Source organism: Loxodonta africana, chromosome 19, assembly GCF_030014295.1.
Source record: "Loxodonta africana isolate mLoxAfr1 chromosome 19, mLoxAfr1.hap2, whole genome shotgun sequence".
NCBI lineage: Eukaryota > Metazoa > Chordata > Mammalia > Proboscidea > Elephantidae > Loxodonta > Loxodonta africana.
In genome coordinates this window covers 24159764-24185316 of record NC_087360.1, presented here as the reverse complement: position 1 = coordinate 24185316, position 25553 = coordinate 24159764, and the positions used below count along the sequence as shown (strand labels likewise).

General features: G+C 46.7%; 1 protein-coding gene across 6 annotated transcripts in view; it reads left to right on the top strand.

Moving 5' to 3' along the window:
- Positions 1-21189, top strand: part of DEPDC5 (DEP domain containing 5, GATOR1 subcomplex subunit) — a 147766-nt gene extending 126577 nt beyond the window's left edge. For 2 of the 6 annotated variants that reach the window (XM_023559198.2, XM_003419187.4), the window contains exons 38-42: positions 9678-9847; positions 13089-13260; positions 15879-15939; positions 19406-19488; positions 19654-21146. In XM_023559198.2, coding sequence (XP_023414966.1) covers positions 9678-9847; positions 13089-13260; positions 15879-15939; positions 19406-19488; positions 19654-19946 — 779 coding nt within the window. In that variant the 3' untranslated portion in view covers positions 19947-21146. Of the gene's footprint in view, positions 1-9677; positions 9848-13088; positions 13261-15878; positions 15940-19405; positions 19489-19653 lie in introns of all 6 variants that reach the window. The other 4 variants (XM_023559201.2, XM_064272420.1, XM_023559200.2 and 1 more) reach the window with 4 other exon arrangements.
- Positions 21190-25553: the final 4364 nt, after the last annotated feature.

The window sequence follows — 25553 nt, the reverse complement described above, 5'->3', positions numbered from 1 at the left end:
TCACATAGAAAAATGCCAGCCATTGCTAAAGTGTGCCAGTTCCATGCCTATAGTGCACCACTGTACGTAGCCATACAACCTGCTGTGTCGTCTCCCTTTAAATTCAGGATCACTGCCTCAGGGGGACCCATACAGCTGCCTGGACTCATGTTGTAAACTCCTTTGTACATTCACTCTCCCACTCTTTTGGATGATCTTTGCATTCCTTCGCTCCCCTCAGACCACTAACCCTTGCTCCCTGTCCCCACCCTCTGTATCCCATGTAACAGAAAACTGAAGCATTCAGAAGTAAGCTCCACAGATTGCTACCCTGCCACCTCTGGTAACTGTGTCTGTCCCCACTCTTCTGCTTTGGCCACTACCATGGATGAACCACTGTATCTCTCTAAGGCCGGTGTCTCCACTGATACATGAGACCTGGTAACCTGCATTCCTCGGGGCAGTGTGCCAACAGCCATACCTCTCTGAAATCCCCTCTCTACTAAAGTATCTCCATCGATAGACAGGCATACACACTCTCTCCCATTGTAAGAAGCAAAACAAAACAAAAACTAGATAGAAACTCGAATCAGGTTTCTGTCCATCCCCTCTGCTGGAGCAGCTCTTCCCAGCGTCACCAGTGACCTCTGTGTGGCTCATTCTAGCGGTCAGTCCTCAGTCGTCATCTTCTTTGCTGTGTCAGCAGCATTTGGCAGGTGACCCCTGACTCTACCTTTAAATACTTCTGCTACTTGGCTCTAGGGATACTACTCTCTCCTCCTTTCTCATGAGTCTCCTTGGCTGGTTTCTCCTCGCCTCCCTGCCCTTTCAGCATTGCAGCACCAGGGAGGCCCTCATCTCTCTGCCCCAGGGCATCTCATCCGTCTAATAGCCTTGATAACCCCTAGATCTGGCCACTTCCAGATGTGTCTCATCCGAGGCCATGGCCTCCAGCTTGAGACCTCCATCCATCCACCTACTCGATATCACCATTTAGATGACCGAACATAAAATGTTTGAACGGCTCCCACATACATCTTCTCCCTTAGTTTTCCCCTTCACATTCTAGCCGTTTAGGCCAGAGAACTCAGCTGTCCTGGCGCTCCTCTTTCTCTCCTGCCTTTCATCTGGTTCAGCAGTAAGCTTCATCAGTTCTGCCTTCAGCATAGATGCAGGGTTGACCACTTCCCCTCACTGCTTACTCTGTGACTCCCTGGTCCCAGCCTGCATTACCGCAGTCACCTCTCTTTTGGCCTGCTGGAGGCGGGGGGGGGGGGGGGGGGGGGGGAACTAGCCGGGAAAGATCCTTTTAAAATGTAAATCGGATCACATTGCTCCTCTGGGCAGGCTCCTCTACTGTCTCCCTGGCTCACTCAGGATAAAAGCATCTTTTCAGCAGCCCACAGGCTCTGCAGTGTAGTCCCCCTCATGCTGCCTCATATCATGTCTCTCTCCTCCTGCCCGGCCTGCTTAGCCACACTGGCTTCCATTCATGGCTGCGAACACGCCAAGCATACTTCTGCTTCAGGCCCTTTCCTTCTGCTTGGACATCCTCAGGGTTCTTCACCGCTTCACTTGCTTCAAGTCTCTGTGCAGAGGTCGCTGCGTAAAGGAGGTCTCCTGACTACCCATACTCTGTACCCTCTGAGCCCTGACCCTGCTTCTTAGTCACCTTTGCTCTTGTCACCATCTGCTGCTCTGTGTATGTGTGTACAATCTGAGTGATTTTCTACTTCCACATGGATTTAAGCTGTGATGCACTTTGATTGCCCCACGGGATGTCTCAGCACCCAAAACAATACTCGACACAACCAATAAATAGTTTTGGGTGAATGAAAAATGTGAATGGAAGTAGTTTGGCATAACTGGGGAAAGTTGAATTTGGAACATTAGGTTTGGAGTCATCAAACCTTCTGACACTAAGTAAGCAATTAATTGTTGAAATGTCAGAAGGCAGTAGTTCTGCTCTTTGTTCTGTTGAAAATGCTGCTTGCAAGTGAACAGACAAGCCCACCTGTCACGGAACTGTGTGCACAGGCCCCAGCCCGTTTGCTGCACTTAACCGCATGGCTTAGGAGCTCTGGTGGTGCAAACAGTTAAGCACTTGGCTGCTAACTGAAAGGTTGGCAGTTTGAACCCACCCAGGGGCTCTGTAGGAGAAAGACTTGGTGATTTGAGATCCATAAAGATTACAGCCACAAAAACTCTATAGAGCAGTTCTTCTCTGTCACATGCGGTCCCTATCAGTCAGAATCAACTCAACGGCACACAGCAACAACTCCTGGGCTAGAGTTATTGCTTTTGAAAAATACTTCAGGAACGGTCACCCTTGTGCCACCATTTCGGTTCCATGAGTTATCTTAACGGTTTCTACTTGAACATCTCATTTCTAAATACTTCTCCTTCAGCAGGCTGGCAAAACCTTCTGTTGACTTTCATAGTCTTAACCTCAAGATGAGAGTCATATCATCCCATTTTAGCTTTGGGTCCTAGTTATTTCAGAAAATTGTGCTTAAAGAGGAACAGCATATGGAAAAATAAGTCATATCCAAAAGAGAGGGAGTAGGGAATAAGAGAGAATTTCTGTCCCCAGCAGGTAGTTTATTAAATAGGTGCACTTAACCTGGGCTCCCACATGTCTGTCAGTTTGTTGTATGGTGGGGGCTTGCATGTTGCTGTGACGCTGGAAGCTATGCCACTGGTCACCGATGGCACTGATCACCGATGGTGGACAGGTTTCAGCTGAGTTTCCAGACTAAGACAGACTAGGAAGAAGATCCCAGCAGTCTACTTCTGAAAAGAATTAACCAGTGAAAATGTTACAAATAGCAGCAGAACATTGTCTGATATAGTGCCAGAAAAAGAGCCCCCCAGGTTGGAAGGCACTCAAAAGACTGCTGGGGAAGAGCTGCCTCCTCAAAGTAAAGTTGACCTTCATGATGTGGCTGGAGTCAAACTTTTGGGACCTTCATTGGCTGATGTGGCATGACTCAAAATGAGAAGAAACAGCTGCAGACATTCATTAATAATCAGAACATGGAATGTTCAAAGTATGAATCTAGGAAAATTGGAAATTGTCAGAAATGAAGTGGAACACATAAACATTGATATCCTAGGCATTAGTGAGCTGAAACGGACTGATAGTAGCCATTTTGAATTGGACAATCATATGGTCTACTGTGCTGGGAATGACAGCTTGAAGAGGAATGGCGTTGCATTCATCGTCAAAAAGAACATTTCAAGATCTATCCTGAAGTACGGCGCTGTCAGTGATAGGATAATATCCATATGCCTACAGGGAAGACCAGTTAATACAACTGTTAATCAAATTTACGCACCAATCACTAAGGCCAAAGATGAAGAAATTGAAGACTTTTACCAGCTTCTGCAGTCTGAAGTTGATCAAACATGCAATCGGGATGCATTGATAATTACTGGTGATTGGAATACAGAAGTCGGAAACGAAGAAGAAGGATTGGCAGTTGGAAAATACGGCCTTGGTGATAGAAACGATGCTGGAGATCGCATAATAGAATTTTGCAAGACCAACAACTTCTTCATTACAAACACCTTTTTTTATCAACATAAACAGCGGCTATACGCATGGACCTCTCCAGATGAAATACACAGGAAACAGATTGACTACGTTTGTGGAAAGAGACGATGGAAAAAAGCTCAATACCATCAGTCAGAATAAGGCCGGGGCCGACTGCACAACAGACCATAAGTTGCTCATATGCAAGTTCAAGATATAACTGAAGAAAATTAGAACAGGCTCACAAGAGCCAAAGTATATCCCACCTGAATTTAGAGAACATCTGAAGAATAGATTTGCCGCATTGAGCATTAATGACTGAAGACTGGATGAGTTGTGGAATGACATCAAGAACATCATATATGAGGAAAGCAAGAGGTCATTAAAAAGAAAAGACCAAAATGGATTTCAGAAGAGAGAGACTTGGAAACTTGCTCTTGAACATCGAGCAGCTAAAGCAAAAGGAAAAAATGATGAAGTAAAAGAACTGAACAGACCATTTCAAAGGCCGGCTCTGGAAGATAAAGTAAGGTGTTACAATGACATGTGCAAAGAACTGAAGATAGAAAACCAAAAGGGAAGAACACGCTTGGAATTTCTCAAACTGAAAGAATTGTAGAAAAAATTCAAGCATCGAGTTGCAATAGTGAAGGATCCTATGGGGAAAATATTAAACAATGCAGGAAAGCAGCAAAAGAAGATGGAAGGGATACACAGTCATTATACCAAAAAGAATTGGTTGATGTTCAGACATTTCAAGATGGTACTGAAGGAAGAAGTCCAAGTTGCACTGAAGGCATTTCGAAAAACAAGGCTCCAGGAATTGACGGAATACCAATTGAGATGTTTCAACAAACGGATGGAGCGCTGGAAGTGCTCACTTGTCTATACCAAGAAATTTAGAAGACAGCTTCCTGGCCAACCGACTGGAAGAGATCCATATTTATGCCTATTCCCAAGAGAGGTGATCCAACTGAATGTGGAAATTACTGAACAATACCATTAATGTCACACACAAGTAAAATCTTGCTGAAGATCATTCAGAAGCAGCTGCAGCAGTGTATCAACACGGAACTGCCAGAAATTCAGGCTGGATTCAGAAGAGGATGTGGAATCAGGGATATCATTGCTGATGTCAGATGGATCATGGCTGAAAGCAGAGAATACCAGAAAGATGTTTACCTGTGTTTTATTGACTATGCAAAGGCATTCAACTGTGTGAATCATAACAAATAATGGATAATATTGCGAAGAGTAGGAATTTCAGAACACTAAATTGTGCTCATGAGGAACCTGTACATAGGTCAAGAGGCAGTTGTTTGGACAGAATAAGGAGATACTGCGTGGTTTAATGTCAAGAAAGGTGTGTCATGGTTGTATCCTTTCACCATACTTATCCGATCTGTGTGCTGAGCAAATAATTTGAGAAGCTGGACTATATGAAGAAGAATGGGGCATCAGGATTGGGGGAAGACTCATTAACAGCCTGTGTTATGCAGATGACACCACCTTGCTTGCTGAAAGTGAAGAGGACCTGAAGTACTTACTGATGAAGATCAAAGACCATAGGCTTCAATATGGGGTACATCTCAACATAAAGAAAACAAAAATCCTCACAACTGGACCAATAAGCAACATCATGATAAAACGGGGAAAAGATTGAAGTCATCAAGGGTTTCATTTTACTTGGATCTACAGTCAATACCCATGGAAGCAGCAGTCCAACACCCATGGAAGCAGCAGTCAAGAAATCAAAGACGCATTGCATTGGGCAAATCTGAAAAAGACCTTTTTAAAGTGTTGAAAAGCAAAGATGTCACCTTGAAGATAAAGGTGCGCCTAACCCAAGCCATGGTATTTTCAATCGCATCATATGCATGTGAACGCTGGACAGTGAATAAGGAAGACTGAAGAAGAATTGACGCCTTTAAATTGTGGTGTTGGCGAAGAATATTGAATATACCACGGACTGCCAAAAGGACGAACAAATCTGTCTTGGAAGAAGTACAACCAGAATGCTCCTTAGAAGCAAGGATGGCGAGACTTAGTCCCAGGTACTTTGGACATCTTATCAGGAGGGACCAGTCCCTAGAGAAGGACACCATGCTTGGTAAAGTAGAGTGTCAGTGAAAGAGAGAAAGACCCTCAACGAGATGGATTGACACAGTGGCTGCAACAATGAGCTCAAGCATAACGATTGTGAGCACGGTGCAGGACCAGGCAGTGTTTCGTTCTGCGGTACATAGGGTTGGTATGAGATAGAACCCACTCAACGGCACCTAACAGCAACAACTTAACCTGGGGTCTGTGCGTGGGCTTTAGGGGGCTTGAGAATCAGTACGTAGGGAGAATTTTGCGTGTGGCATGTTTTCTGTGAAAACCTCCTTTTATTAGCTTTTTAATGGCTCCCATGATTGTTATAGTGAAATTTTATTCCACCAGCTTCCTTTCCCACTTGCCCGCCCACTAGGAAGTGAGTGTGTTTTTCTTTTAAACCCAACATGACAATATCACAGCTAATTCTGTCCACTAACAGCACTCAGACCTTTGGATTCCAATTTGAGAAGGCTTCTTCCCAGTATTTTTTTCAGGTTAGATTACAGACTTTTATTATGTCATTTACTAAAGTGAAAAAGATCTGTTGTTTTTAAATCAGACTGTCTTTAGTGTGCGTGTTTTAATAGGCTTTATTTTTTAGAGCAGTTTCAGGTTTACAGAAAAATTGTAATTTCATAATTATAATTGTAATTCTGTAATTGTAATTACAGAAATACAAAGTTCTCATATGCCTCCCTCCTATTAACATCCTGCATTCTTGTGAGTGTTTGTTAATGCTAGCATAATTGTCTTTTTCCTTGGAAAAAAAATTAGCAGGATTTACAGAGAGAAGAGGCTTATGTTACATTTATGACCCATTTCTTTTTTTGTTTGTCTGTTTTGACATATTCCTTTTTAAACATCCCTAATTCTTAGCTGAAGGTTAGCAGCGAAAAGCTGCCTTTACATGCCTGACAGTTGGCACATTGGTCCTTTCTTGCTCAGCCCCTGCTGGCTTCCACTTCTCTATCACTTTCCTTCTGTTCACTGAGCTCTGAGGCTGCAGGAGCATCTGAGGGTCTGGGAGAAGCAGCGCTACATCCCTTAAGCCCACTCAGCCTTTTACTTGTTGACAACGAGCTGGATCACAGGGTCAGAAGGGACTATAGGGTACGTCTGGCATAACCCTGATGGGTGACCATCTTCTACAACACTCCTGATAAGTGGAGAGCCAGTTCTCTTTGAAAATTCCCATCGACATGGAACTCACTCACGAGTCTGCTAATTGTTGGGCAGCTCTGATTGTGAACAAGTCATTCATATGTCCCTGGGTACTGAGTTCTTTCCCTTAATTCATGTTCCCCTGACTATGACCTGGGTGAAGGATGCTCTGTGGCTCCTCCTCTGGGTTTTGTATTTACTGTTGGACTTGCCACCTTTCTCTGGCCCCAAGGAGAATTAAGTCAGTTCTCACGGAGCTCAAGTAATTATTGCGAGAACTCACCTAACGCTGCCACTCGCAGGGCTCAGACTGTTGTGAACATTGTAAGCCTGCTGAAAGCACCCGTACCGTCAAATCTAACCCCTGGAGTACGAAGCCAGTAGTTTCTCAAGCCTGTAACTGCTTGGCTGAACAGTGCCCTTCCTGGGGCTTCCTCAAACCAGCCTGTTCCAAACTTAACATGCCAGGTGGGAGAGAGAGCTGTGCAACGTCTCTGCTGGTGTTTTTCGAGTGCCCTTTTTTTGTGACCAGGACTTTTCACTTGGGGAGAAACACAGTGTCCTAGACCAGAGAACAAAGTTGTTTCTTTTTTTTTTCTTTGACTGAGACTATTAGGTAAAGCATTACTGTGGCAGTGTCATGAGTCGGGAACCTGAGACAGAGACAGGATCTAGTTTTGATGACCCTTCTAGCACCAGAGCTATTGAGTTCTTCAGACACGTCACAAACCACTAAGCAGTGTCCATGGAAGTCATGGATGGCCTTGGATTGAGGATTGGGAAGCTAATGGCTTAAACTGGGAGGAAAGAATGACGTAGGTGGAAAGAAGAAAGGAGAGTTACAGGTGAGGGTGGCTGGAGGAGAAGGCAAGAGGGGATAAATGGATAATTCCTTCTCATCCATTTTTTCACCTGATCCTCACCTCTCTGTGAAGGAGGTGGGCCTGGCACTTTTCAGCTTACAGGAGAGAGAAAGCAACATTCTCAGGCGCACATGTCTAGTTGATGGCTGAGCCTAGATCTTCCAATTCCAAATCCAGAAGTTTTCCCACTTTACATGTTCTGGTCCTGAGAGAATGCTGAGTTGTTCACCTGGCAGCTGGGTTTCAGTTTGCCAGGTGCAGTAGCTCCCCTCCCTCCTGACTGAAGCACATCAAAATCACTGACTCAAGAGTTTGAGCCAGAGGGGTTTGGGGACCATGGTTTCAGGGGACTTCTAAGTCAATTGGCATACCAAAATCTATTAAGAAAACATTCTGCATCCCACTTTGGAGAGTGGTGTCTGGGGTCTTAAATGCTAGCAAGCGGCCATCTAAGGTGCATCAATCAGTCTCAACCCACCTGGAGCAAAGGAGAATGAAGAACACCAAAGACACAAGGTAATTATGAGCCCAGGAGACAGAAAGGGCCACATAAACCAGAGACTCCATCACCCTGAGACCGGAAGAAGTAGATGCTGCCTGGCTACCACCAATGACTACCCTGACAGGAAACACAACAGAGAACCCCTGAGGGAGCAGGAGAGCAGTGGGATGCAGACCCCAAATTCTCATAAAAAGACCAGACTTAATGGTCTGACTGAGACTAGAAGGACCCCAGTGGTCATGGTCCCCAGATCTTCTGTTAGCCCAAGACAGGAACCATTTCAAAGCCAACTCTTCAGACATGGATTGGGCTAGACAATGGGATAGAAATTGATACTGGTGAAGAATGAGCTTCTTGGATCAAGTAGACACATGAGACTATGTGGGCAGCTCCCGTCTGGAGGGGAGATGAGAGGGCAGAGGGGGTCAGAAGCTGGCTGAATGGACACGAAAATAGAGAGTGGAGGGAAGGAGTGTGCTGTCTCATTAGGGAGAGAGCAATTAGGAATATATAGCAAGGTGTATATAAATTTTTGTATGAGATACTGACCTGATTTGTAAACTTTCACTTAAAGCACAATAAAATTTTTTTAAAAAAAGGAGTTTGAGCCAGTTTATCCTTGTCAGTGATAAAAGCCATGCCGGGCTTCAGCTTGCAAAACTGAGCACTAAGCTGACCACTTCAGATAAAAAAATACCATTGGACTGAACGGGGGCAGAGGAGGTAATTGTTTATAGAAATCCTGGGTCTGGCAGTTCCCGGCCAGGTTACCAGCAGATCTCTACTTCTGTATCTGTTTCAGTCCCTCAGTCTGGGCAGGAACTTGACTGTCTGACAAGTCTCTAAAACCTCCCTCTTGGTTTGTGAAGGATTTCTGAGTTGGAATCCCAGCTATGGGTCAAGCAAGTTTGCTACTAACCCAGGATCCTTGAGCAACACACGGCTGATGGAACTAGGTGTTAGGCTTTGTTAGGCAGTTCCATTTCTTCAGAAAAAAATACAGAATTACTACTTTCCTTGGCTGAAACCAGGAAAGCAAGACTTCCTCTTCTCTGTGATCTGGACTGTGTGTCCCAACCTCAAGAGCTGGGTTTCAGCCTGGCTCAGGTTCTGATTTTGTGATCTTGGCCAACGAATTTTCCCTCCCCGGGCTGCCGTTTGTTCATCTTTAAATAGACAGACTGGATTAGATTAGGGGTGGCATACTACAGCTTAACCAGACAAACCCAGCCTACATTTGTTTTTGTAAGTAAAGTTTTATTTAAACACAGTTGAGCCCATTCATACGCTAATGGCAGAATTGAGTAGTTGTGACAAAGACCATATGGTCCACAAAACCTAAAATATTTATTATCTGGGCCTTCACAGAGAAAGTTTGCCAACCTCTGGATGAGACGATTTCCAGGGAACGTCTAGAATCTACAATTTCCTATTGGGTGACTCTGCAGTCTCACATCTGGATGCTTAATTGTTTGTTCTTCTCCCTCATCCCACTTTTCCTTGCCCTCTCTCTTGGGGTCCCTCCTGTGTGCTGACATAGCTGCCACTGTCCCAGAGCAGAGGACGGTGACCCTGGACGTCGATGTGAACAACCGCACAGACCGGCTCGAGTGGTGCAGCTGCTATTACCATGGCAACTTCTCCCTGAATGCGGCTTTCGAGATCAAGCTACACTGGATGGCAGTGACCTCTGCAGTGCTTTTTGAGATGGTGAGTGCCTTCGTGTGCTGGGGTGAGGGTCTTTGGCTCACCTTGCAGAGGTGTACAGATTCATGTCACTTTTTTAGTGCAGGCTCCTATCACCTTCCACCTAGATTATTGGGATAAAAAACAAAAAATCAAACCCGTTGCTGTTGATTCCAGCTATAGTGATCCTATAGATTATTAGAATATAGACTCTTTAAAAAAAAAATTAAGCGTAGTGAAAAGTTCAAATAGTCAAAAAAGAGGCTAGACCAGGGTTTTTCAACCTCGTACTCCTGACACCTGGAGCCAGATAATCCTCTCTTGGGAGGGAGGGTCTCCTGTGCAATGTAGGGTGTTGAGCAGCTTCCCTGGCCTCTACCCACTAGATGTCAGTAGCACCCACCCTCAACCCCTGAGTTGTGACAACCAAAAATGTCTCCAGATATTACCACATGTACCTGGAGGGAGGTGGGGGCATTGCTGCAAGTTGAAAACCACTGGTGTGGAGTCTCTCTCCCCGCTTTGTCCTAGTTCCCTGGAACCTCCATGTAAAAGCAGCCACTGCTACCACTTTGTTGGGTGTACTTCCGTAGAGATTCTATGCATATACAAAACCATGTTACTTTTTTTTAACAGAGAGGATAGCAAGTGACATAGTATACAATTTACATTGTGTTTTTCTCATTGCCCATATATCTTCCATATCAGTTCAAAGAGATCTGCCTTGTTTTTAATGGCTGCAGATTATTCCATTATTTGTTTGTACCATAGTTTACTTAAACTAGTCCCCCATTAATGAGCACTGCTGCTTTTGACTCAGTGGTTTTTCAACTGAGGGCAGTTTTGTCCCCTTTCCCCAGAGCATTTGACAATTTCTAGAGAAATTTTCGGTTGTCACAATTGGTAGGGGGTGCTTCTGACATCAAGTGGGTAAAGATCAGTAGTGCTGCTCAACATTCTATAATGCACAGGACGGCCCCACAACAAAGAATTAACTGGCCCAAAATGTCACTAATACTGAGGTTGAGAAGGCCCATTTTAACTGGTCATCCTGCTTGTCTTTCCTCCTTCTAGGCCATCCTGGCTTATCTCTCTAATCAGACCACTCCCTCCTACACTAAGAAGCCATCCCTGGCCACTCCCACCCCCAATCCCATTGTCGCTAGAAGAAACACTCCTTAGCCAAACTGTCAATATCTTCTAAGAGCCCCCTTAACAATCTTGAAATTAGATGTTAACCCTCTTGCTACTGTCTTTCACATACTCTCCCCTTCAGCCAAAAAGAATCTTTTTTTTTCTGCCATCTCAACTGAGTCCTACCTCCCTCCCAACTTGACCCAAGCACCCTCATTACACAACTGAGAGCAACTGGAAAATTCAGAAAACATTTATTAAAAGCTAGGAGATGGCCAAAGAGAAATGAGCACAGCGTTGGCTGGCAACATAGATTCTTTGTTCAGGGCTCATAGGCTCAGTTTTGTCCTACATGACAGAGCATCCCAGGGAAGAGACTTGTCTGGGTCTCCGTCAGCCCGGCCCCCAGTCTGCTTCCACATGACATTAGCACCTGAGAGAGACCTTCCCTCGGGAGGGATTCCATCAGGGGAACATCCTTAAGATCCAGGTCAAAAAAGAGGCCCAGCTGCTGTCCACTCAGCTGCTGGAGGACACTACCTCCTTCCCAGCTGGTTGACACCAGGCTGACACTCCCTTCAGGCAAAGGTAACCCTTGGTCCCAGTGGGCTTAAGTGGTCTCCTTGCAGGCCCTAGTAGGCAACTGTATCTCAAAATTACCATGACTGTATGCAGAGAGGTGCACATACAGTTACAGTTTGGCAGTGAGAACAGTATTTATTTCCTTAGAGGAATTCAGCAATTATTTTTTTTAAATAAACTTTTTACATCTGTTCATATAAAACACACTGAAAGCTGCTAATCCCTTTTATTTTGTTACAAGTTTTTAAAAACCTGTAGTGCATGTTAATTATTATTTTAAGGGAATGCCCAAATGTGTTATGTATCAGATTTTATTAGAATAAATATTACATAAAATAAGTTATTGACTAAGGCTTGGAAGTTATTTTGGCCAAAAAGAAATTTTGCTTTTTTTGTTGTATTGTTGTTGCTGTTATGAGGAGAAAAGTTGAGTGGTATCCCTCAATTTTTTTTTTTTATTGTTTATTGTGCTTTAGGTGGGAGTCTACAGTTCAAGTTAGTTTCTCATACAAAAATTTATACACATATTGTCATGTGACCCTAGTTACAATCCCTATAACATGACAGCACACTCCCCCTTTCCACCCCGGGTTTCCTGTGTCCATTCAACCAGCACCTGTCCCCTTCTGCCTTCTCATCTCGTCTCTGGACAGGAGCTGCCCATTTAGTCTCGTGTATCTACTTGAGCTAAGAAGCACACTCTTCACGTGTATTATTTTATGTGTTAAAGTCCAGTCTAATCATTGTCTGAAGAGCTGGCTTCGGGAATGGTGGCACCCCTCAATTTTTAACATAGAATATTTAAGTCAAGATACAGCCCAAACAGTATTTTTTTTTAAATGGTATGTGGCACGAGCCTTGTCCATATGCCTGAGCCACATGCATTAGCTTTTTAAAAATATACGTACATTTTATGGTTAAAAAAGAGCCTCAATACCTAGAACATTGTCATGGTTCCCCAAGAAAATATTATTGATGAAGAGGTTTGTCTTTATGCCTCATTAACTTTCTTTCTCGCTCTTCGTGGTGGACTTCTTTTGGGAGTTTGCCATGGAGCAGCTCTTGGTCCATTAGGCCAGGGCTTGTTGCTTCTGGCCAGAGGCCACTGCAGTCATCATGTACTCTGCGTCATGTTCTCCTCAGCCAGCCTGAATGGGTTGTTTTCCTGTGTGATGGTTTGGACTCACTTAATTTTTGAGAAAGGACAGAACAGAAGAATTTAACTTACATTCTATGACCTTTCTCCAACATTCCCTAGAATGAGAGAGGTATTTAGGAGGCAAGAAATAGCTCTCTCCAGTCAGCTCATTCCAAAAGGAAAGCAATGACGAGAAACCATGTGCTTAACTCACAGATTTTTTCGTATTTGTTGGGAGTTAAGCTGTGCTTCTTCCTGTCCAGGACTGGCCTGGAGCCAGTGAACATTAATAAATGAACATGCTGACCCATATGTGTGCCGCCACTCGTGCAGTTTTGCTTCTTGAGAAGCATTTTGTCTTGTCTGAAAGAACTTGGAGATGACACTGTTTGTTTCTGTTCTTTCCACCAGGTCCAAGGTTGGCATCGAAAAGCTACCTCCTGTGGTTTTCTGCTGGTCCCAGTTTTGGAGGGACCCTTTGCACTGCCCAGTTACCTGTATGGTGATCCCCTTCGTGCCCAGCTCTTCATCCCACTCAACATCAGCTGTCTGCTCAAGGAGGGCAGTGAGCACCTGTTTGATAGTAAGAGATACTCCCCTCTGGAGGTTCTGTCTCTATGAGTAAAATGTCCCCCCACCCCCCATACACACAAGGATGCCTCTGGGTATCTCATCCACACAGGCTAGTGCAAATTGAGGGACTTTGGGTAAGGGCCAGAAAGGACCTGGGTTTTTATTCTTGCTCTTCACTTGGTCTGTAATCCTGGACAAGTCACTTCATGTCCCTGAGTCTTGAATTCCTTACTTCTCCCTACTAGTGGAGTAGCTAGAGCTGCTGGCCAACCTCAGAATAACCATCATAAGCCTAGAGCAGAATGCTGGTGAGAGATGCTTTCTGCACTGTGATGCACAGTTGTGCTCTGGGTCTCCCCAACTCCTTTCAGGGATAAAGCCTAACTGGTCTAGGCTGGAGCCCTGGTGGTGCAGTAGTTAAGAGCTAAGCTGCTAACCAAAAGGTCAGCAGTTCAAATCAACCAGCTGCTCCTTGGAAACTCTAGTGGCAGTTCTACTTTGTCCTGTAGGGATACTACAAGTCAGAATCGACTTAATAGCAATTTTTTTTTTTTTTTGGTTGCGGGGTGAGTGGGGAGTCTAGGCTGCAGGAATCTGAACCTGCAGGGGGGATTGAAAGCAAAATAGGAAACAGTGTCCTATTGTGCAGAGCTGTGGTGTGTCAGCACCTGGAAGACTGCATGTGACTCAAGTCCTACATCTTAAGGATGGCACATCAGAGCAGGAAACAACTCTAGGAGACAGTGGAACCCGGATCAGAGCTCTAGGAACAGGGATGTCTGTCAGAAACGGAGCACCTGGGCCAGCGCTCCTGCGGCTCAACCCCAGCCCACCCGACTCAGAGGGCAGAGGCAGGGCGTGTCGAAGGATGGGGCCCACGTTTTATCACCAAGGGCTCATCGCAGGTGAACATACAAACAGCTCCTAAGAGCTTTTGATGAGTTCACAGATGTTATTTTTTATTATTGCTGCTGATACATCAGAAGCTCTTTAGTTTCTCAGATATAGAGATTATAAACGTGAAAGAAATAACTTTTGACCTAAGGGAAATGCTTTCTTCTTATGCCCTTCCACAGCTTCTAAGTCTGTGTCATGGTTTACAGCAGAGGCCTGGCCCAGAGGGAGAGGAGGTCTCACAAGGTGGGGCTGCCAAGCCGAATATTCCTGGGCTTTTCCTATGACAGGATGCCTTTGTGGTGCAAACCGTTTTTATTCCAAAGGCTCATGTATATGTCCTTTGTTTACAATTTAGAAGACATTTTTGTATAGATGCAATGTTCTCGGTGATTGCTGGGACCCCAGGTAAGCCCCATAGAGCCACTGGAGACCATAGATACCACAGTACGTTACAGTCCACAAAGCGCTCTTTGCACACACACGTTCTCATTTAACATCACAGTGTAGCTGAGTGAGGATCATCATATCTGACTATCCTGAGCCAGGAGGCACCTCATACTGTTGTTTTCGTATCTTGAGGGGGCAGAGAGTTGCTCCTCCACACTGCCCAGAGATTCTTGCGGGGGGGTTCTGCCTTTGCTGTAACCACACAGGATTGCTTGCAGAGCTGGCATCGAGGGCATCTTTCTGTGAGTTGATGGTTTTCCCTGCCAGTCGTAACCCAGTCTACAGGACTAGCAGCCTCTCTTGGTTACCATGGTTATAGCTGAAGAAAGGCATCTTAGTTTAAATGAATAAGGACTCAAATCTGAAATTAATTTTCTTACTTCTGTGCTGCTTCTCTTCCTGTTAGCTCCTCTTCCTATAATATTAAATTCGAACTCTTAAAAATCTGACCAGAATGTGCTATGTATTTTTTTTCCCTCAATTGAAGCCAAAGTCTTCTCTTTTTTTTTTTTTACTCTAAAGGTTAAAAAAAAGAGCCTGAAATCTATCCTAGATAGAAAATTCTGAACGTGGAAAGAGTAACAAAGCCACCACAGGCAGCCCTGGGCTTTGGGATGTCATGTGAACTCAGCCATCAGCCCCTCCCTCCCAAAACTAGCCCTGGCTTCATTGCCTGGTGCCCTGTGACAACTGCCTCTTTCCTCCCACCTCCTCGCTCGGCTTCTGGTCCTCAGCAACGGCTGAGCAGGAGGAGAGGGCTGTAGTGATGAAATGGGGGTAGGAGAGGGGACTCATCCTCTCTGCTCCTCTCCCCAAATGGTCACTTAGGAAATTGATTTTTATATTTGCTTCAACTCCCCACCCCTAAAATGGAGCTTGGAATATTGCTTTTCCTTATGGGGAAATGGAAGATTGGAAATTAAAAAAACAAATTTTTTTTTTGGCTCTTTAGAAGCAGATATCATGCTCTTTGTAGTTTTTTACATAAGAAGTCATTAGAATAAGTCTTAATTTGATTTCTGATACCTCACACGGAGGTGCTTGCTGAGGACATGTTCATCTTTCTAGACCCTAATATAGTTTGAGAGGGGGATGGTGTGAACATACAGCTGTCACTCTCATTGCCCTGTGGGATGGAGGCCAGTCTTCCCGAATGTGTGGCAAAGCAGAACTCAGGCTCAGGGGGAACAACTGCTGAGAGTAGTGTAGGGCCCAGAGGAGCAGACCCAGGGAGAGTCACAAACCCCCTCACCACAGCTCAGCATTTACTCTTCTTTCTTTCAGGCTTTGAACCAGAGACATACTGGGATCGAATGCACCTTTTCCAGGAAGCCATTGCACACAGGTTTGTCCCTTAGCAAGAGGTATCAATGTTTATCTTGAACAGCAGTTACCAGAGTGAAACCCAGTTCCAGCGACAAGCTCATTACTTATCTCTGACAGAACTCTGCCATGGTTTCAAAGATAGACACCACTGCTCCAGATCCTGTAGCTGTTGCTTTTCAGACCTTGTTACCTTCTCCTTCCAGTTGAGGGGAGTCTATACAGCTTTTTCCTTAGCCTCCACCAAGACCCTGTGCCAAGCTATTCAGGAGACAGCATGAAAGGAGAAATTGTAAAATGTGTCAAGAGACCCTTGACATGTGTTGAAAAGACAATAGTTAAAACACAATAGCTGAATCAATAAGTATTTACTGAGCACTTAATATGTGTGCCAGTGAAGGCCTTTCCTGTGCTTAGCTGTTTACCCCCTCAAAGCAGTCCAGCAAACCACTAACTCGGTGTCCAATTGCTAATCCATATTCATTATGTTGAAAACAAAGCCTCCTTTCCTTGCTTCAGTAATCCTCTTGCCACACCTTCTTCAGTGTCATGGTCTCCGCTTACTCAAGCATCTCTAGCCATTACCACCTCGCCCCCTACGTTACTACCTCACCCCCTACAGACACAGGATGAAGGCCAGACTCTTGAGTCTCTGCTAACCAAGTCTGGCTCCAGCCTACCTCCTCACCTCATTTTGTGCTTTTGTTTATCGACCTATCTCAGAAGCTTAATAAAAGCTTGTGGAATGAATGTAAGAGCAGCTAACGTCTCTCCTCCAGCAAGAAAGGGTGCAGATTCGGGGTGGAAGGGAGAGAGTGCAATGGTCATTGGGAAGGAGTGTTGGGGTGGGAAGCAGACGGCCTGGTTCAGCCTCCACCTCTATCAGCATCTGGCTGAGGAACTGTGGGAAGTCCTGGAATGGTTTAGCCTTCCTTTTTTCACAGAGCTATGAGGATTAGACTAGCTCCGACCTCACAGGGCTGTTAGGAAGATCCTTTGATGTTCCTGGCTCCTAGTCAGTCCTCAGTAGACAGTAGTTGTTATGAATGACCCCAGCTAATTGATGTGTTTATGAACAGGCCTTATACAACTTGCCTCAGGCATCACCAGCAGTCATTGAACTGTTGGTGGTTGGAAATCACCTAGGACCTGGCCATTGCCAAATCTGCTTTTTTCTTTGCAACATCTTCATTGTAGATCCACCTTAGTCCTGGTTCTAGTTATATCTTCTCTAAACCACTGCCATTTCCTCCCCTTCAGCCAACTTTTCTAGCCTTAGCTTTCCTTATATGTTTTCTGCCTGATCCCGTGAATCAACTGTACTACACTTGGCTGTGTGTCCCTTCACCTAACCCCCTCCCCAACCTTCTACATCTCTCCCCCTCTCCCACCCTCTACACCTAATACCCTCTTATCTTCCGCATCTAACATCCTCCCACCTTTCACACCCAACCCTGTCCCACATTCTACACCTAAACCCCTCTCCTGTCTTTCACATCTAACACTCACTTTCCACACCTAAACCCCTCCCACCTTCTATGCCTAAACCCTTCCCCCACCTTCCACACCTGAGTACCTCTCCCACCTTCCACCTCTAACACCCTCCCACCTTTCACACCTAACCCCCTCCCCACCTTCTAAGCCCAACCCCCCCTTCAACACCTGTCAGTCTTCTTCCATCATGAATTCCCAGGTCCCTTCACTCTGAATTCTTCCTTCCCTTTCTGTCAATACACTGTCCATCTGTTATACCACTAATTTGGGGGCCCCTGGAGGACAAGGATATGTATTTTTCTCACTTTTGTTTAATACGTGGCTTGTGAATGGACTAGAACTCTAGATGGGAATGTGGCTCTGAAATGAAACATTAATCAAAATCCAAACCCGTTACTGTTGAGCTGATTCTGACTCATAGCGGCCCTGTATAAATGAAGCATTAGCCCACCCAAATAGTCCATCTCAGAATGAGCTAGAAAAGTGCCCAGCTTCCCAGACCCCTGTGCTCTGGCCCCCAGCTCCTCCTCCATCTTCATCTGGGCAGATGGGAGGTTGGTGTGTCCCCTTCACAGGGACTGGAGCCCTCGCCCTCCCTGTGGTCCTGCCTCACATTCCCACTGAATGGACAGTGAGGGGACCATGGCGAGCTAAGGAAGAAGAGAGGCAAGAGCATGCTTGTCACTGGCCATCTCTGGCCAGGTCGTGTGGTCCATGCTAAGTAAAAAAATAACCTTGATTAGAAAGTAGAAAGGAGAGGATAGCCACACCCAGAGCCCTTCCTGTGCTAGGCAGAGAGAATCAGCACTAGATGATGGAGCTTACAGTGCACATTTGTCTGTTTGTCTAGCTTGCATATTTAATTTCATGAAAATAATGACTGAGACCCAGTGTAAACTGGCAGCTTGTGTAGAAGGTAAGACAAAGCGCCTCCCCTAGGCAGATGTCTTACCTCCTTTAGTTCTGCCTTCATCACTCCTTTATTACCCCAGCCCTCAGACTGAGAGCAGCAGCCACATCCGTCAGCACGTCCTCTACAGCATTTAACAGGTGGAACTATAATAAATGTGCTTGATTGAAATGGGAAAACCAGGAATAGAACACATCATAGATGACAAATGGCTTCTCCTGCCCATTTCTAGAGCCCCTAGTGCAGTGGTTAAGCACTTGGCTGCTAACTGAAAGGTCAACAGTTTGAACCCACCAGCATTCCATCGGAGAAAGATCTGGCAGTCTATTTCTGTAAAGATTTAAAGCCTTGGAAACCCTATGGGGCAGTTCTGGTCTGTCCAATAGGGTCTCTATGAGCTGGATTGACTTGACAGCAATGGGTTTGGGTTTTTTTTTTTTTTGGTTGTCCATTTCTAGGACACAGCCAAACAGAATCCTAGACTGGTGTGCCTCACATTGAAGAAAATGATTCCAATTAAGATACATCATTCCATTTCAGTTCAGAACCTTTACTGAGAACCTACTATCTGCTTAGCAGGGGAGAACAGTGAGGAAAGAAGTGTGGCTGAGGTAAACTAAGAATAGGGTTCCTTCCCTCAAGGAGTTGATAATGTCAAGTATGTGGGTAGATGTACATTCAACCAGAGGGGATTCCAGCAGGAGCCAGAGTAGTGGTACTGGATGGGAAAGGCACCAATGCACAGTAGAAAGGTCTGATGGGAAAGCTGGGGCATGGCAATAGGGGGGATGGCTAGGCAGAGATGAGGGCTGGGTGAGGAAGGGCTTCTCACTCAATGCGGTGATGGTGATGGGGCTGAGGAGGTGAAAGGAGGCCAGGTGGGAGGAGGTCTGGTGAGTCATGTTAGGGGAGAAAGTGGGAAACAGTGAGGACAAAATTAAGCAGCTTAACGCTGCATCTTGAAAGAGATCTTTCCAGCTCCCTTTATCTCAAGCTGTCAGCGAGTCTTATTAACCACACTCTCTCCCCTTTCTCCCTTTACCTAAAGAGCCTTAACCAGTATATCTTCCTGTCCTTCCCTTAGGTTTGGGTTTGTACAAGATAAATATTCTGCCTCTGCTTTTAACTTCCCTGCTGAGAACAAGCCTCAGTACATCCACGTTACAGGTGAGAAGCTCCTGGGCAAGTTGGGAGGTGGCCTATGAGGCAAGAGCATGAGCCCTGAGGGGCCTGGCCCTGTCCACAGTGGTAGCTCCTTCCCTTCCCTTGAGCCTGTGGTAGCAGAACCACCCTTTCTGTGGCTGCGACATAGTTCTACCCCTCTCTCTTCAGGAACAGTGTTTCTGCAGCTGCCCTACTCCAAGCGGAAGTTCTCAGGGCAGCAGCGTCGGCGGCGGAACTCCACCAGCTCTACCGGCCAGAACATGTTCTGCGAGGAGCGGGTTGGCTACAACTGGGCCTATAACACCATGCTGACCAAGACATGGCGCTCCAGTGCCACAGGGGACGAGAAGTTTGCCGACCGGTTGCTGAAGGACTTCACGGACTTCTGTGTCAACCAAGACAACCGGCTGGTCACGTTCTGGACAAGTTGCCTGGAGAAGATGCATGCCAGTGCCCCATGAAGTGGGCTGCTTGGGCTGGAGGCAGGGTACTGGCTGTGCTTGCATTGGGGGCAAGGGAGGTGAACCCTCACCTTGAGACATGTGCGGAGGATTCTGGTTTTGCTGTTGATATTCAGTAGGATCCAGTCAGGCTCTGGGCGTCAGGTGTCAGTGTGCCGCTGTTAACAGGCGGGGGCCACTGCTTCTTTCTGGTCCCCCTACCACCCACAAGTGTTCCTCCACTGCAGGAGAAAGACTTTGGAGGCAGCTGCTGCCGCTGCCACCACCCAAATCCCGCTGGTGCACACTGAAAGCAGGTGGGAGGCACAGATTGTCTGTGGGAGGGTGTCAGCGGCTGGGAGGGGGTGGGCAGCCACCATGGATGCCCTCGGAGAGGGACAGCTCCGTGAGTGTCCTTGTTCTCCACCACCTGTGGGATATCTGGAGCAGGATCTGCTGCTCCCTGTCCATGAGTGGGCACAGGTGTAAGATAAACTTATGAAATAGTGTACAGTAGGCTCACACCAACTGTATATACCTGTAAATATCAAAGGAAAATAAAGCTCCTCTAGCAGCAGCTCTGTCCCCAGCCTGGGTCCCTACAGCAGCAGCATACCCTCGTCTGGCAGTTGGGCCATGGCACCAGGGTCATAGGGTCACTGAAGTAGCTGCAGATGGTATAGGGTACTTTGGAGTTTACTGACTTGGGGTCTACCTTACTGAAATCTTTCAGTGAGCTTACTAAAAGATTTCTCTCACCAGCCCTTGGGCAGGAGCAAAGATAATTTTGGTTGAGACTGGGAAGCAGATAGTACAACATACTAGATCACTGCAGACTTGTGCTGTCAGTGGTGAATCTTGCTCAGAGCCAGGCATTCTGAGAAAACCAGAGGAAGCCTCTGTGACTGTGTTCTGAGTCCCGTTGCTCAACAGGATAAATCCCAGCATGGTGCTGCTCAGCCTCAGCACCCTGCCCCTAACTTACCCCGTGGAGGTGGGGCTGCTACCAGAGGCTAGAGCATGACAGTTAGCACCACCTCTTATCTCTCCAGGCCTAGTTAATCACAAGCCCTGTAGACTCTACTCCTCAATAGCTTGTGAATCCACCCACTTCGTTCCAGGCCCTCTGCTACCACTCGGTCCAGCCCTCCATCAGCTTTCTCTTGCACACCAGGAGAACTTCCCAACTCTTCGTTCTGTCTCTCTGCTTTCATGCCAGGCTGTTCTCCATTGGCAGCCAGCCGAGTCCTTTTTAAAAACCAATTTGGCTGTTGTTGGTTGCTGTCCAGTCGGCTCTAACTCATGACAGCCTTATGTATAACAGAACCAAACATTGCCTTTTCCTGCACCACCTTCAATCTCACTACGCCCACCACTTATTTAGAACACTTTGGTGACTTGAACTTCAAAAATCTTAGGCACAGCCCACGGGGCCCTGCACAATCTGGTCCCAGACTGTTTCTCCAGCCACCCTGGCCCTTGTGCAGTCCTTTGAACCTCTCAGGCTCTTCACTGTCTCAGATCTTTTGCACACACTGTTCCATCTGCCTAGGACACCCTTCCCGTCCTCACCCACTCTGCCTCAGTATCTCCTCCTCAGCAGCTCTTAGCTCAGATGTCACTTCTTCAAAGAAGTGGACTTAGGTACCCACTGGATCTTCCCTGAACACCTAGTGTTTTCCCTGACATTTACAACTTACCTATTCATCTTTTTGTTCCTCAGCAGTGAAATAATAGTGGATGCTAGAGACGTGGTTGTTGGCTGAATGCATGAAAGAGTGAATGAAGGAACTCTGGTCTTGAGTGCTGGGCACTGGTAATATATCTGAATCTCTTCCCCCTAGCTGGGCTCCAAAGTTTCTTATCTGTAAAATAGAGCTGTTGATGCTTCATGTAGGCATTTTGAGAGAATAGGTGTGTTCGTATATGTGAATTCACACTGGTTTATTCCTGGCATGGAGCAGGCCTTTGGTAAAAATCAATTTTCTTTTCCTTTTTCACCTTCCCTTCTCTTCGACAAACCATCACTTCTCTCTGAGTGTCAGTGTCCTCATCTTTAAAATCAGAAGCCATCTTCCAGCGAGGTTGAAGGTCAAAAGAGCTGTATGTCAAAGGACTTATAACAAGAAAGCAGTCAATGGATGTGGCTGCTCTCAGAGTGCCAGATGGGAGTCATCTTCACTGTGTTCCGAGCTAGCTTCCTGAGCGGTCGTCCTGCCCACGGCCACTGCTGGCCTGTTCAGGTCACGCAGCATGCTTGTTTGTGATTCTCAGTATCTGGTCTGGAAGCCTCTGCTTTCTGCCGCTCTCATAACTCGGGAGAAAAAGGCTCAGAGAACAATTGGCGAAAGGAGAGCTGACTGATGATAGAATGCTGGGCACTTGCCCTTCAGAGCCAGACCTGGAACGCATACGCCCTTGAGCTCTGTTACCCTACCAGCCTGCTGTCTCTCATTCTACCTCCTTCTACCCAGTGCCCCCACCAGAATCCAGATTCACACTCGATGCCGCCTCCTCCATCACCCAGCCTTTCTACCTCCTACCTACCCCTCAGATCATCTCACCTTTCTCCATCCCCAAGGCCCAAGTGCAGGGCCCGGCCCTCCGGGAGCATTTGGTTTGATTAGACCTGGAAGGTGTGTGGATGCACTTCAGAAGCTTGCCATGAGATGTTGATGTGAATGACCATCCCTGGTGTAGAGGGAAAAACAGTAGGCTTGGGGCCAATAGTGTCTAGGTTTACATTCCAGGCCTGTCATTGTTTAGCTGTTAGAAAGGACTAGGGACCGTTTTTGTCTCCCGAGTCTGTTTCCTCAGCCGTCCCCCTCGGCCCTCACTCTCTCTCTCTCTCTCTCACACACACACACACACGTGCATACACTTCTGAGTACTGTCCTTCTGTGCTGTGACACCATAATTATCTGCTGACCCATTTCAGCTCACTAGGCAGAGAATCCCCCTAAGGCAGGCACCAAGCCTCTGGTCTCTCCCCAGCCCTTGGCACCCACTTCAGTTGATGGGAGTTGGTGAGGGAGTCAGTGAGATCCAGGGGGCAGTGCAGGAGGCCCCCTCACACCTGAGCTGCCAAAAGGACCTCCATAGGATCACTTGACCTCACTCCCTCCATCCATGGAGTCAGGGAAGGTACTTATTTCTGCAGAGAAAGGAGGCCGTTGAGGCCTGGACACAGACTCGATGAGCCTGGGCTCACCTCAGCATGGGGGTTGGGGGGATGAGGGTGATGAAATAAGACAGGAACCTTAGAGCAGAGGGAAATCTGGCCCAACCTCTCTTCATTTTCCTCAGATGAGGAAATGGGCTCAGAGGGACCTGCCCCAGGCTCTAGCTAGTTAGGGAGCCAGGTCTTCTGACTCCCAGTGCAGTGGCTGTCTAGATACATGGTTGTGGTCAGTAGCATGGTGGTTAAGAGGGAGGGCTCAGGAAGCAGGTGTCTGGATTCCAGCAGGGCCACCTGTCAGCCGCGTGACCCTATTTAAGGCATTGTGCCTCTCACAGCCTCAGCTTCTTCATCTGTAAAATAAGAGGATAATACCACCTCATAGTGGGGATGTGAGACTCACGTGAGTGAATGTGGGCAAAGAGCTTAGCCCAGTACCTGAGACTTTGTAACCCCTCCGTAAATGTTAGCTATTACAATGATTATCATTGCTGCAGACTCTATGGGCCCCAGTAGTTTAGAGAAGGGAACAATCACAGTGGGATGGAGTAGACAGGGCAGAATTTAAAGTGGAAGTAGGCTTGGGCCTTATAGGATGCATAGGTGTCAGAGTGGTGAGGAGGAGGAGCCTGTGTCCCCACATGGGCCAGAGGGCTGCACTCTAACAGGCTGTGTAGCTGCTGTCATCATTCTGTCTTGTCTGGGAAAAGTTTTCTGTTAGCAGAGGTGCCCTTGCCAAGATTAGGGAAGAATGGCCTCCTGACCACACTGAAGTGGCTGCCCTGCTCCTGCCCAAGTGGAGCAGGGCATTGCACAAGGTTGGGCAGCCCTAGCAACATTTCTTAGCTACATGACGTGGTCAGGGGTGCACACAGGCCCTGGCATCCCAGGGGTAGCCCCAATCGGCCCCCAGGATGTAGAGACAGAGCTGGGGTGGGGAACCATACAGGGTGTGGGATGCTGAAAAACATGGTGGGAAAAGAAAAGAGACAGAGAGACATGTCGCTTTACCAAAGGAACCAGAAATAAGGCTAAAAGGCTGCAAAGCAGAAGTAGCTGTCTTAGCGCCTCACCCGAAACCAAACCAAACCCACTGCCGTCGATTCTAACTCAAGGCAACCCCGTAGGGTTTCCAAGGCTGTACATCTATACGGAAGCTGACTGCCATATCTTCTCCCATGGAGCAGCTTGTGGTTTCAAACTCCTGACCTTTCGGTTAGCAGTCAATTGCCTTAACCACTACACCACCAGGGCCTCCTAGCTCTTCATCCAAAAAAAAAAAAAACTCATTGCCGTCAAGCTGATTCCAACTCACAGCCACCCTACAGGCCAGAGTAAAACTGCCCCATAGAGTTTCCAAGGAGTGCCTGGTGGATTCAAACTGCTCGCCTTCTGGTTAGCGGCCATAGCACTTAACCACTACACCACCAAGGTTTCCAACTCATAGCCAGTGGCTCTCAAATGTTCCTATGTGTAAGCTCTTAAAATGCAGACTCCAGAACCTCCTCCCAGAGGAGGCCTGGGACTCTGCATTGTAAGCAAACACTCCCAGTGATTCTGCTATCAGGGGTCCATCTGAGAAATGCTGCCCCAGATGTGTTTTCTGAGTTGCTTCTTGGCTTATGCTACATGTGGCTCTAACCTGCCTAGAAATCCGATTCTTAGGCCAAAGCAGATTGGAAGCGGCTCACTGGAAGGCAGCATGGAAGAGGCAGAGTGCCCGGCAGCAGGAAGAGTGGCAACTGGCGGCCCAATGGAAACAGGAAGGCTGGAGAACTGCAAACGACGTCCGAAGCCACAGGACCTCCAAAAGCTGAGCTCACCGGGCCAGGAACTGCCAAGAACCATGAAGGACAGGAAGTTCATGTCCCATTTGTAAAGAGACCCATCAAAAACAATTAAATGGAAACTTTGGGTATTAAATGGAAGGAATGCATGGTATATGCCTGAGACACTAAGGAAATCTGTGAGGCCTTGCTGAAGTGGGTAAGAGATAACCCAACCAATTCATTGCCATCGAGTCAATTCCAACTCATAGTGACCCTAGAGAACAGAGTAGAACTGCCCCATGGAATTTCCAAGGCTGTAAACCTTTCTAGAAGCAGACTGCCACATCTTTCTCCCTCGGAGTGGCTGGTGGATTGGAACCACTGACAGCCGAGCACTTTAGCCACCTTACCACCAAGGCTCCTTGGATAGGAGAGTGGGAGAGAAAGCTGAACAGAAGCTTTTACAGGCCTCTTCAGCGATCCAGACATGGTTAACTTGCTCAGCTACTAACTGAAAGGTTGTTGGGTCAAGTTTACCCAGAGGTGCCTTAGAAGAAAAGGCTTTACAGCCTACTTCTGGAAAATCAAGAATTGAAAACCTTTTGGAGTACAGTTCCACTCTGACACATATGGGGTCACCATGAGTTGGAATCGACTCCATGACAACAATTTTTTTTTTGT